General features: G+C 50.6%; 1 protein-coding gene across 1 annotated transcript; it reads left to right on the forward strand.

Annotated features, from left to right (window-relative positions):
* Positions 1 to 3,156: 3,156 nt before the first annotated feature.
* On the forward strand, positions 3,157 to 9,460 carry LOC309621914 (nuclear RNA export factor 2-like; the record flags this gene model as incomplete). Its single annotated transcript, XM_082409201.1, has 15 exons — positions 3,157 to 3,198; positions 3,315 to 3,395; positions 3,534 to 3,603; positions 3,750 to 3,838; positions 3,958 to 4,065; positions 4,250 to 4,359; positions 5,120 to 5,142; positions 5,758 to 5,864; positions 6,159 to 6,195; positions 6,886 to 7,036; positions 7,143 to 7,201; positions 7,310 to 7,425; positions 7,521 to 7,563; positions 8,137 to 8,206; positions 8,745 to 9,460. 15 exons carry the CDS (start codon positions 3,157 to 3,159, stop codon positions 8,914 to 8,916), a joined length of 1,278 nt encoding a protein of 425 aa, XP_082265327.1. The 3' UTR covers positions 8,917 to 9,460.
* Positions 9,461 to 12,914: the final 3,454 nt, after the last annotated feature.

Below are 12,914 nucleotides of genomic sequence, written 5' to 3' on the forward strand. Positions count from 1 at the left end.
GTGAACAACAACACAACTCCTAGGAGTGAATAAAAGGTGAGGTATAACCAGGACACTTTCTAAGCGTGCCTGTGGCTTCAGTATCCAATACAGTAGATGTCAGAGCAAAGAAAATGAACAAGAGCCAAAGAGAGGCCTTACAGAATGATGAAAGGATCAGGACACCAGGGAGACATAAAGATCCTAAATGTGTATGAACACAAACAACAGAGCCTCAAAGTACATGAATCAAAAACTGGTGGAGCTGAAAGGAGAAAGAGCCAGATCTATAATTATAGTGGGGGCCTTCCACACCCACCTCCCTCTTAGCAAGTGACAGAATTACCAGAGAGAAAATCAGCAAGGATATAGGAGACCTGAATAACACAGGAAACTAACGAGATCTTCATGACATAAATAGAACAGTCCGCCCACCAACAGCAGAGTACAGGTTTTTCCCCGAGGGTCTCTGTAACATTCACCAAGTTAGACCATCTCCTCGACCATCAGACAAGCCTCAGTAAATTCAAAAAGAACTGAGGGACTTCCCTGGTGGTGCAGTGGTTAAGAATCCGCCTGTCAGTGCAGGGGACACAGGTTCGAGCCCTGGTCAGGAAGATCCCACATGCCGCGGAGCAGCTAAGCCCGTGCGCCTCAACTACTGAGCCTGTGCTCTAGAGCCCTCGAGCCACAACTACTGAGCCCGCGTGCCACAACTACTGAAGCCCACGTGCCTAGAGCCCAAACTCCACAACAAGAGAAGCCGCTGCGACGAGAAGCCCGTGCACCACAGCGAAGAGTACCCCCTCTAGCCGCAAGTAGAGAAAGCCCGTGTGCAGCAACGAAGACGCAACGCAGACATAAATAGAGAAATTAAATTATTAAAAAAAAAAAAAGAAGAATTGAAATGTCCCAGAGTGTGTTCCCTGGCCACGATGGAATCAAATTAGAAACCAGTAATAGAAAGCAAAAAGAAGAATCCCTAAACACTTGGAAATGGTGGCTGACACATCATTCCAGGTTATCATTCACACCCTTGTTATAGAAGAGCTGAAGTGAGGAAGAGTTGCCTGCTGAGCTGAAAGGCATTTCAGGCTGGCCCAAAAGAGAGCTCACCCTGGCTCTTTCAAACAGAGTATTGTTCAGGGCAAGGCTGGAGGGAGGGAGACAGTTCAGGAGGCTGTGACATCAGTGCCACCTGACATTAAAGCTCCTAGTGCACCGGCAAAGGAAGTCCAGCTAGCTTGCTGGTTGTTAGTGGAATCGGTGTGGTGGCTGATTGGATTTGGGAAGCACGAGAGAGGTATTGGTGTGGTTGTTGGAAGGTCCTGAGAGAAGGCAAGATTCGGGTGCCTTCCTGGTACATATATGACTGGTGTCCAGTCTAACCCATGGACGCATACACCTCGGTTCCTTATCAGTCCTGCTCCACTGTGTTAAAAGTTTCAACGCAGTTGTCCTCTCCTCCCTCCTCCTTCTCCTCCCTCTTTCTCCTCCTTGTCCTCCTCTTCCTCATCCTGCTCCTCCTCGATTCTTCCCCTGATAGTGCCATCTGTCGGATAAGGCTGTCCTCTCTGCACAGGCAGAAGAGTGTCCTTTCTGAGGTTTGTGGGATTGGTCCCTTAGGCCAGGTTGGCACTGTGCCTGCCCTACCATCCTGTTAGCCTAAGACATGGTATGTGGTAAGTGCACCACAGATGTGTCTTCAAACCTGTATTTTTGTTCCTCTTTTCAGAATACAGTGATGGTGGTAGACCACCTCAAGGAAGAAAGAAAGGTTGTAGTTCTTTCCCAGGTAATTCTGGCAAGAGGAGCCCTCATTATGAACACGGTGGGGGTGAGCCTCAGCCCTCACACCTCCAGGAGGATGATGGAAACGTGGTGAAGAGGGATGTCCAGGAGGACCCCGAAGTAAGACAGTAAGTGACCAGGCAGCAGGGTTTGTACACAGCAGCCCCTGGGACTATGCACCTCTCTCACTCTCCGTGGACTTGTTTTTCTTCTGTCACTGCAAAACTGAAGCATGCTAGAAGTGAAATAATGGTTGAGCAATCCTAATTGTAGTGCTGGTGTCAAAGAGACGAGGGTGTACAGAAGACTTTCTTAGCACGTATGGCCACTCACCCTCCTTCTCTCCACATCCCCCCTGCAGCTCTCCCTGTACCATCCGAGGCAACGAGAGGAGTGTGAGATGGCACAGTGAAGGCCACATGCATATGACTGTGTGGGGAAACAGAAAACCTCTGGAGAGAGAAATGCAGGAGAACACACAAGATGGAACCCCAGGGAGCTGGTTCAGGGTCACCGTGAGTATCGTGAAAAATGTATGGAATGTGCAAGAGAGAAAAGTCAGGGGGAGTTGTGTTGGTCTCATGTAGAGATGCTGGTTTATTTCACTGGGGACAGCTTGTAAGCTGTCCTTTTTATGACCAGGAGTTAACAATCTTGTTCATCTAAGGGCAGATTCAGAGAAGCAGTGTAAAGGGAACAGGCTGACTGTGAGGAGAACGGAGGAGCCTGTCTCAGAGCAAAGATGGAAACTACTGCCAAGGATATGGAGCAACTCCACATTGGAGGTCTCAGTTTGGCAAGCTGAGTGTGGGAGATGGAGGGTCGAGCCTCTGGAGACCTTGTCTGAGGGGCAAGCAGTGTCTGCACTGGGTAGGATCTCCTGGAAATTTATAAAAGGAAGATCATCTCTGACACCTTGATTATTTGGAAGAGAGTTTGACTGGAGAGAAAGAGTATTTAGGAAATCCATATTACACACACCCATAAGAAATCATGCCAGTGGTCCCTTCTTTAGAAACCCTGTCAAGCTCAGTAGAAGGCCGGAAAAGAACAGGAAAAGGTTCGTCCTCCAGCCTAAATTCCCTGTTGTCTGTCCTCTCTCCCATCCCTTCTTTTCATCCTAGATTCCTTATGGGGTAAAGTATGACAGGACATGGCTAATGAACTCAATCCAGCGCCATTGCAGTGTCCCCTTCACTCCAGTGGACGTAAGAGAGGATGCCGAAGCCAGACGCGTGGGCACAGGGAAGGGGGAGAGAGAGACCTGGTTCAGCAGGGTCTGTTGGCTTCTGATACTATTGCTGTTGCATTCAATCCCTGTAGTTCCACTTTGTGAAAAATGGGGCTCGGTTCTTTGTCCAGGAAGCTAGCACTGCCTCTGCATTGATGGATGTCAGCTACAAGATTTGTGACGAGGAGAGCCGAAAGGTGTGTGTCGCAGGCATTACCTGTACCTCATCCTGAGGAAGGAGTACAGGCCAGGGGCTGGCTGTTTTCTTTGGAACTAGAGTTCCTGGTGCTTACCCCACCTCTTCTTCCTGCAGATACCTGTGTTTGTCAGCCCCTCCACTGCTCCCTACTCTGTGCGGGATAAGTTGAAGCCAGAAGAAATGGAGCAGCTAAAAGTAATGCAGACTCAAGGCATTTTGTGTGCCAGCGCTCAGACCCACCTCTCCTTCCTCCAGCCCCCTGTTCCCCTCGCCGCCGATTTCCCTGCCACTACCTCAGCCTCAGAGCGGCTCTCTCCATCTCTCTCTCTGCAGCTGACCTTGAGCATACGATTTGATGTCTCCCAGCAAGCTCTTGACCTCCGGAGGCTCCACGATGACCCAGGTACGGCTGACAGCAGTAATTCTAGGGTGGGCGAGGGCAGAGGGGTCTTCCTGGAGGGAGACTTAGGGATGGTAAGGTGGGGCGGGGCTGTTGCTGGCCCCAGACCCCACTCAGCCATCTGATTCCCTCCCCTCTCCTTCCTGAAGACTTGGTGGGCCATGATATTAATATAATTCTGAATCGAAGAAACTGCATGGCTGCCACCCTGGAAACCATCGAAAAGAATTTCCCTGAGGTGAGGCTGTAGGCCCAGTGCTGCTATTAGGGTAAGGGGTGGAAGAGATGGGGTGGAGGGCAGATTTGTCTCCAAGGTCCTAGATAGTAACCTTCACTCTACCTCTTCTTGCCCCAAAGCTGTTGTCCTTGAACTTGAGCAGCAACAAACTGTACCAGCTGGATGGCCTGTCTGACATTATACAGATGGCCCCCACGGTCAAGATCCTGAACCTCTCCAAAAATGAGGTGAGAAGAGGGAGCCAGATCAAAGTTGGGTTGAGAGTGGGGGGGGCGTGTTAGTGGCCATCAGAGTGATGACCGGAGGCAGGTGAAGGTACCTGTGGGGGAGGGAGGGGGCTGGGGGTGCAGAGAGCCGGATGTCCCTCTTTCCCTGGGATTCCTTTTCCCACTTCCGCCCCATATTTCTCAGCTGAATTCTGCGTGGGAGTTGAGGAAGATTAAAGGGCTGAAGCTTGAAGAGCTGTGGCTGCAAGGGAACCCATTGTGTGGCACCTTCCCAGACCAGTCCACCTATGTAAGGTCAGTGTGAACACCCTGTCACCCTTCCTGGTGACCTTCACCCGTGGGAGCCTAGACTATCTGTGACAGTGCCCCTTTGCCAAAGGTGGCAGCCCTGGTCTTCTGGGAGGATCAGAGGCCCCACCTTCTGCTCTCTCTGTGCCTATCACCGGTGAGGAGTTTCCTTCCCCTGACCTGCTCACCTCTGCAGGGGCTCTGGGGTCTGTTTCCAGCTCTCTGCGCCCAGCTATATTCCGCCAAGGCCTCCCAAGAGTGTGCCGCAGGAAGCAGGGCTTCTCCTCCTCACCAGGACCAGGAGCGACCAGCCTTGATCCAGATGCTGGCGCCCTGGACTGAGAAGGGTCCTCCAGTCCAGGCCCTCTTGCTGAGAGAAGCCGTCCTTCTTCGTGCTGAGATGGCGTTTGCCTCCCCTATTCTGAGAGGGGCCCTCTTTCCCTTCCTCCAAAGGGGACCCCCCTCGTCTCCCAGGTTGACATGGGGGCTTTCGTGCGCCATGCTGAGGGCTGAGGCCGTGGGTGGCTGCTGTCATGACATCCATTCTGCTGGCCCAATGCCAGGAGCTGGAGCCTCCTTGGGAAAAAGCAGGGCTCCTTGAGTCAAGGGGCCAGACGTGGGCCCCCGCCAGTGATCAGAGGGCTTCCTGAGGCAGGAGTGGAAGGCAGAGGGCAGAGGTGGTAGAGGAGACAGAAGGACAGGGCTCTCAGGGGCACTTCCCATCCTTCCCTGCACACGTCACATCATCCCATCTGGTCCTTCACAGGAGCCCTGGGCAGCCTGAGACAGGTACGATTCCTCAGATAAAGAACGAACTCAGACAGGTGCAGGGGTCATCAGGAGAGAAGACGGTGATCATAAGACTGGGCCACGGATCCTCAGCCCCATACTGAGCTGGGACCTGACCCTTTCCTCATTCTGGGGGAGATGTGCCCCCATGGCGGCCCTGTTTCCCATGCCCAAGTCTGGCTGAACTCACACAGGTGACAAAGTTTCAACCAGCATCCAGTGGGGCCCCAGCCCAACATGGGCATATTTTCCATTCCTACCTGGTGTGTCTGGGCGATTCTGGGGCAGGTGAAGAGCTGCAACAGGGGCGCCGTTTCCCCTTTCTTCTCTCTTCTTCCCTGACCCTGACCACAGGAAAGCTTCTTTCCCTTCCCTTTGTTTTCTCTCTCTCCCTTGTCTCTGTGCCCCTATGTCTCTCTCATCTCTCCCCTCCTACCTTCACTGCCTTTCTGCCTTCATCCCCTCCATCTCCCTCCCTGAGCCCCACCTCACTCACCTCCCTGGCCCAGCATCCTGGGCCATCCCTGGGGGGTGTCCGGGTCTTGCCAGAGTGCTGGACCCCCAGTGAGGTAGCAGAGCCCCGGGCTCCCACCCCATTCCCTCTTCTCCCCACAGCCTTCAGTGGGGCCCTGGAGGAAGGAAGGGAGGAGAAGGAAGCCCTGCAGTATGGGTTTGAAATGCTGCTCCCTGTGGCACTGGAGAAGGGAGTGCGAGTAGTCTGGGTGGGAGCTACCCAGGCGAAGGAGAGGAAGGGAGGGAGGGAAGGAATGTTAAAGTGAAGGTATTGAGAGAGATGAGGAGACAGTGCCTTTCAGACAGTAAGATGACAGATGCTCAGTGCTCAACAGGGAAGTGGACCGAAAACCCTTAAAATCAGAAGCAGAGGTGGGCAAAGGGCGCTGCTGGATGGGCCAGAACACACTGATCTCTGTTTATGGTATTACTGTTTTAACTCAAAGGAAGCATTGCAACCTTGAACTATCAACCACCTCTTCTCTATTTTTGGTTTTGGACAGGGCCATCAGAGAATGTTTCCCGAAGTTGTTACGCCTGGTAAGTGCCTACATAAATCATTGTCTCTTACGAATGTCGGTGGCCTCTGCACCTGCCCTCAAGCCCTTTGGGTCTTGCCTAGATCACATATTAGCATCAGAACCTTAACCATTTTGGGGGGCATGGACTCCTGAAAATGACATGGATAGACTTGCTGGAAAAATACCCATAAATACACACACGCACACACACAAGTTGAATATAACACTAGAGACTTCCAGGACCTCATGATGAAGACATCCAGTGTAAGCTTTCCCATGGAATTTCCAGGGCCCTTTCACACCTGACCTCTGACCCTCACCCTCCTGGGCCCATCCTTTTCCCCGATCATCCAGGGCAACTCCCCTGGTCTCCACTCCTGACTTCCTCTTCCCTTCTCCAGGATGGCCAGGAGTTACCGTCACCAGTTACCGTTGATGTTGACACTCCCTGTGTATTAAAGCCCTGCAAGGTGAGGAAGAGGATCAAACAACATTTGGGGTGTTGCAGGGAGGCTTTATCCACTGCATAGTCTCAAATGCCATTTGATTCCAGGGCAGCTACTTTGGATCTGATGAGCTGAAGAGACAAGTCCTGCAATTCCTGCAGCAGTAAGTACCTCTGGGAAGCTGAGCAAGGGGGAGAGGGCGAGGACAGGTGAGGCCACCTAAGCACAGGTCTGCTCAGGGGAATTTCCAAGTCTCATGTGAGGTCCAGACCACAGAGATAGACTGTCCTCATTGCTCCCGCTCAGGTTCTACTTGATCCATGACTATGGAGACCGACGGTGTCTCGTGGCTTTTTATCACGAGGAGGCCTGCTTCTCCCTGACCATTCCCTTCCACCCCGAGGACCCAGCCCCGTGAGTATCACAGCACAGGCTCTGCTCCTGGGCCGTGTGGGTCCCCAGGAGACACAGGCCAGCTCCTGCAAACACCCACCACCCACTGTTGCTCTCTGTCTCCTAGAAGCAGCTTGTGCAAGTACTTCAAGGACAGCCGGAATATGAAGAAGCTCACGGACCCCCGTGAGTGTGTGATGGGAAGACTGGGTGGGAAAGGGCGGTGAAGGGGTCAATCATAGGGCCCAGGCCGTGGCAGCCCCTGACCGTCGCTCGCTTCCCCTCCCCTCACAGACCTGCGGGTCCAGCTGCTGAAGCACACAAATCGTGTCATTGTGCACACCCTCTGTGTGTTGCCCAAGACTCAGCATGACTTCATCTCCTTCGTGGTGGACACGTGGTTCCAGACGGTGAGCGCCTGCTTCCTCCCTCGGGCGGGCCCAGGAAGCCGCAGGTGGGTAGGAGGTGCAGGTGGTGACTGGGCGCCTGGGATCTTCCCTTTCAGGAAACGATGCTCTGCTTCTCCGTCAGCGGGGTGTTCGAGGAAGGTGAGTGTGTGTAGAGCCCCCTCCCCAGATGCCCCACTGCTGCTTCCCCCTGGCCAGGCTCACTCCCAGAACCACCCAGCTTCCCTGACCCCTTCCCTTCCCTTCCCCTCCCCTCCCCTCCCCTCCCCTCCCTCACTGTGTTCTCCAGCCCTCAGGCTTCCCACAGACAATCCAGGTCTGAGCTGTGTCCATGCCTGTCTGCCCTGCACACCCTGGGCGTTGGGGACACAGGCTGCGGAGTTTGGTGGCTCTCATCCCAGATACTCACTCTGAGAACTTGGGCCGTTACTTAACCTCTCAGTTTCCTCATTTGCAAAATGGGGTAGTAGTATCCACCTCTTGGGCGGCTGTGAAAAACGCATCCCGTGAACCTGTGTAGTGGTTGTCAGGGGCCCTGTCACTGGGCGCAGACTGCTCCTATAGTTGCCCTCCCGATTCCCGACACCCTGCCCCCGTGAACAACTGCCCTCTCAGCATGAGTGTCCAGTCACAGCCTGACTGGGGACCGCCGGTTGAGCGTGTACAGCACGTGCGGCTCTAAGGGGTACTGTTGTTTGTTTGCTGTTGAAATAGAAGGAAGTTCTCAGGGCTGTGTGCGTGCCTTCACCCGGACCTTCATCGCTAACCCTGCCAGCTACTCCAGGTGAGAGCCCTGTTGTGGGCGGGAATGCCCATCCCCGCCTGGGCTCAGGGGCTTGGGAATGTGGTGGCGCAGACCTTAGGTTTACTCGGTATTGTGGAAAGCCAGCAGGGAGATCTCAGGAGCAGTCTAGCCTAGTGGTTAAGAAGAGCATGGGCTCTGGAATCGGCCTATGCGTTCTCTCCTTGACCCAACACTCACTCGCTGTGTGACCTTGGTCAAGTCACATGACCTCTCTGTGACTCAGTGTCTTCTTCTGAGAATGGGGATCAGAGCGTCCACACCTTGGGCTGTGGTAAAGGGTAAATGCGAAATTGCCCGTGGGTTGGGGATAAACCTATAAATCGAGTGAGGGTGGTGGACAGTCTCTCCAAAGGTGGGCTCTGTGGGGAGGGCCAGAGGTACCAGTCAAGGAACCTGGGAGACAGACACAGGAGGGGCGTGGGAGGAATCTGGTTGCTGAGTGCCAGTGGGAGCAGAGTCAATATTGGGGGTGTGGGTGTCCATCCAGGCGTAGTCTGAGGGCCCATTTTTCCTTCAGTCTGTGCATCGTGAATGACGAGCTGTTTGTGAGGGATGCCAGCCCCAGTGAGACCCAGAGTGTGTTCTCCATCCCAGTGCCTACGCCCACCTCCAGCTCCATGCACATCCTCTCCCAGGAGCAGCAGGACATCATGCAGGCGTCCTCCACCCCACCTGAGGTGAACCTCTAGTGGTCTCAGAAGTGAGTGCTGGGTTTGCGTGGGGATAGGAGGGAGCTGGGAGGAGTAGAGGAGTGATTAATGGGAACTTGAAGCTAATTTGTTGTCCTTGTTTATTTCAGTCATTTTTAATCTGAGCATTTCATTCGTGTTACATATGAAACTAGTTATTTTGAGCAGCCTTGTATTATTTTTATTAATTTCATGGATGCTGCTTCTGTATTAACAGACAGTTGGGTGTTCAGGAGTGTGCATGAGGTTCATTCCACTGTTTATGTCACAGTATATGTGGAGGGGGAAAAAAATCATTACCCCAAAACATACTACCCAAAGGTAACCGTTGAATGTTTTCATCTTCATCATATCTTCCTGTAAGTTTGCTTATGTAGGTGTTTACATATTTATTATGCACGTTTATATATTTCTATATTTATCTACAGAAAATGAGGTCTCATCATGAGAGAGAGAGAGAGAAGGAAATAGAGAGGCAGAGACAAAGAGAAAGAGAGGCTTTTGGCTGAATGGGGAAGAGGGGTCCAAAGAGGGATTATTTAATCTTCAGTGCCTTGAAACTTGAGCAAGTTAACAGCTAATGTGAAGGAGCCATCTCAGCTCATTTTTAACTCTTAAATTTGCCCATATATTACTTTTCCTTCTTATCTTATTTCTACTGCAGAGCTAATGAGACACCTCAAATGGAACAGTATAAATTTTAAGCCCAATATATATTTAGTTATTAGTGAATGAAAGAATGGACAATTGTATTTCAATGAAATGGTAGTACGTTTTAGGTTTTTGTCTCACAGGGAGGCAGCAGATGGTTGAAACTGTGATGTGACGTGGCTGGATGACGCATGAACTGAGGACCCCTGCACTGTTGAATGGGAGACAGGTCTAGAATTTTCCTATAAACGTATTAACATGCGGAGCAGTCTAGGAGCAGCAGTTAGGCAAACACCACAGCTTGCTGCCCTGGTGCCACCTCTCACTGAGCTCACCAGGTGAATCAAAGGCAAGCCTGTCTTCCCAGCGTGGGGAACTGGATTAGGGTCTGCTCAGAGGCACGATGTTGGGCAGCTCTTAGGAGCTTCTGAGTCTCCCAAGAAACTAGAGATCCTTCTGTCTTTAAAACTTCGAACTCAAGGCATACCAGAGAGAGATTTGCTTCCTTCATAAAGATATCGATATTCTCATTAGGAGAAACAATGAGAAACACCTTTCCATAATGCCTGCCTTAGCCCCAGGTTTTCTCATTCACCCCTCAGGACAGCTCTGTGTTAAAGATGAGTCCCATTTCACAGATGACAAAGCTCCTCCTCATATAGCTTCTATCACCTATCCAGATAAGTGGGAGTTTGGGAATGAGGTTCCATCCCTCGCCCTCTCTAGAGGACAATGGAGCAGCCTCCCTTTTAGACAGTGGGCTTCTAGGGCTGGAGAAATGGTCATTTTGTTCTCCCCTGATATAACAGGCCCCAGGGGTACTCCCTCAAAACCCCTATTGATGAATATGATAGTGCACATACATGTGCACATGCATTCATTAACTTGGAAAAGCATTCATTGTGCTCAATTTCATGGGGGAGATAAAGTAGAACCAAGTGGAATTGACAGCGTATCTCCGTGTGTGTGTGTGTGTTTGTGTGTGTGTATCGATGGGCTGTGTATAGGAAATGTATAAAGTCATTAGTGATAAAAGTACAATATGTCAGGTAACAACGTGGAGATGACATACCTCTGAGAGGCAGGCACTTCCTTCTTTACCACAGAGTCCCCCTTCCTTAGTGTGCAGGACAACTTTTTTTTGTTTTTAACATCTTTATTGGAGTATAATTGCTTTACAACGTTGTGTTAGTTTCTGCTGTATAACAAAGTGAATCAGGTATATGTATATATATATCCCCATATCGCCTCCCTCTTGCGTCTCCCTCCCACCCTCCCTAACCCACCCCTCTAGGTGGTCACCAGGCACCGAGCTGATCTCCCTGTGCTATGCGGCTGCTTCCCACTAGCTGTCTGTTTTACATTTGGTAGTGTATATATGTCCATGCCATTCTCTCACTTCGTCCCAGCTTACCCTTCCCTTCCCCATGTCCTCAAGTCCATTCTCTACGTCTGCGTCTTTATTCCTGTCCTGCCCCTAGGTTCTTCAGAACCGTTTTTGGTTTTTAGATTCCATATACATGTGTTAGCATACGGTATTTGTTTTTCTCTTTCTGACTTACTTCACTCTGTATGAGAGACTCTAGGTCCATCCACCTCACTACAAATAACTCAATTTCATTTCTTTTTATGGGTGAGTAAATATTCCATTGTAGATATGTGTCACATCTTCTTTATCCATTCGTTTGTCAGTGGACACTTAGGTTGCTTCCATGTCCTGGCTATCGTAAATAGTGTTGCAATGAACATTGTGGTACCTGACTCTTTTTGAATTATGGTTTTCTCAGGGTATATGCCCAGTAGTGGGATTGCTGGGTCATAGCCCTCTTGCACTGTTGGTGGGAATGTAAGTTGTGCAGGACAACTTTTGAGGAGTGAGGAAGGTAGAGTATCTTTTGTATGAGGAAAGCCCTTCAAGGGTCAGGTGTGGAAGTTTCCACGGGGTACCTTTTCCGATACCCAGAGGCAAAGAGCAGGGAGATGGCAATGGAGAGGCAGCTCTGGTGGTCTTCAATGGGGAGGGAGCTAATAAGGGTATAGTCCTTCATCTGGGCACCTCCCTGGCAGCCCCCAGGTCATCACTGTCTGCAGCTGAGAACCAGGAGTGCTGTTGGGTAAGAACCTTCCCTGGGTCATGAAAGGGTGGGCACAGGGCCTGGCACCCAGGGAGGGCCCAGGGCTTGTCTGCTTACTTCACCTCCATTCTCTGTTTTCACTTCCTATATTCTCCACCCTCAGTTGGGTTCATCCCTAACTTTGTGCTAATCACCACTCCTACCACTCACACTTGGCTGGGTGGTAAGAAAAATAATAATACTCATAAAACTGAAAGAATAATAAACCCACAATAGTAATAAAAGATAGCAACAATTATAGCACACATATTAGATAAATTACTTGCTCAAGGTAAGTCAACCAGCCAGTAATGGTTCCCAGTATCAAATCCTGGTCTTCTGACCGAAAAGGCCCCACCCCTAACCCCTGTTTCTATATTGAGTGTACTTCTGTGTTAGGACTCAGGCCGACACAGGGGAAGAGACTCAACCCGGGTCCTGTGGTCAGTTGATGGCTCTGGAACTGGACATATGTTTGATGACTTCTGTCTAGCTGACCTGTTCCTATTCTTTGCTCTTCTGTGCTAATTCTTCTTCCTGGGGCTCAATAAGAAATTGCTTCTGGTCAAACTGGAATGAAAAAAAGGAGACAAGAAAGCATGAGGAAAAAGGAAATGATGAGATGGCACCAAAGTTCTCTTCTTGCTGCTACATTTCCAGGTGCTGTTTCAAATCTATTTTATAGGACAGAGGAGGCAAGGTGGGCCAGGAGTAATATATCTCAAAGTCCTATTGCATGCCAGACATTCTTTGAGGTTTTCTCCTTTTCTTCTTACAAGTCTAGAAGTAGGCGCCCTTAGTCCCATCTTACAGAGGGCCAACCTCAGATTCACGGAGTATGTAAATTTTCCAGGGTCAAATGTCTACACTTTGCCCTCTACACAGATCAAGCAGCAGCCTCCTGTTTAGATGATAGAATTCCAGGGCTTAAAAGACTGATAGTGGAAAACTCGCCTGATGTGGAATCTGGGCTGTGTCATGCTCCCCATTGGACATGAAGATGATGGTAGGGATGAAATCCTACTCTGTGGGCCAAGAGGACTGGGTGTGGGGGCCACAATGACTAGCTGATTCTTGAGGTGCTGAACTGGACCCAGAAAGCAGCACAAGCTGTTGCCCTTTGGAAAGAGAACCGGAATGGTAGGATATTAACATGTACACAACCACTATATGAAAGGGGTTTTACATGTTATCTCATTTAATCCTAAACTCTTTTCAAGACCAATAGGTACT

The sequence above is a fragment of the Balaenoptera borealis genome (assembly GCF_965194805.1).
Source record: "Balaenoptera borealis genome assembly, contig: HAP1_SCAFFOLD_1169, whole genome shotgun sequence".
NCBI lineage: Eukaryota > Metazoa > Chordata > Mammalia > Artiodactyla > Balaenopteridae > Balaenoptera > Balaenoptera borealis.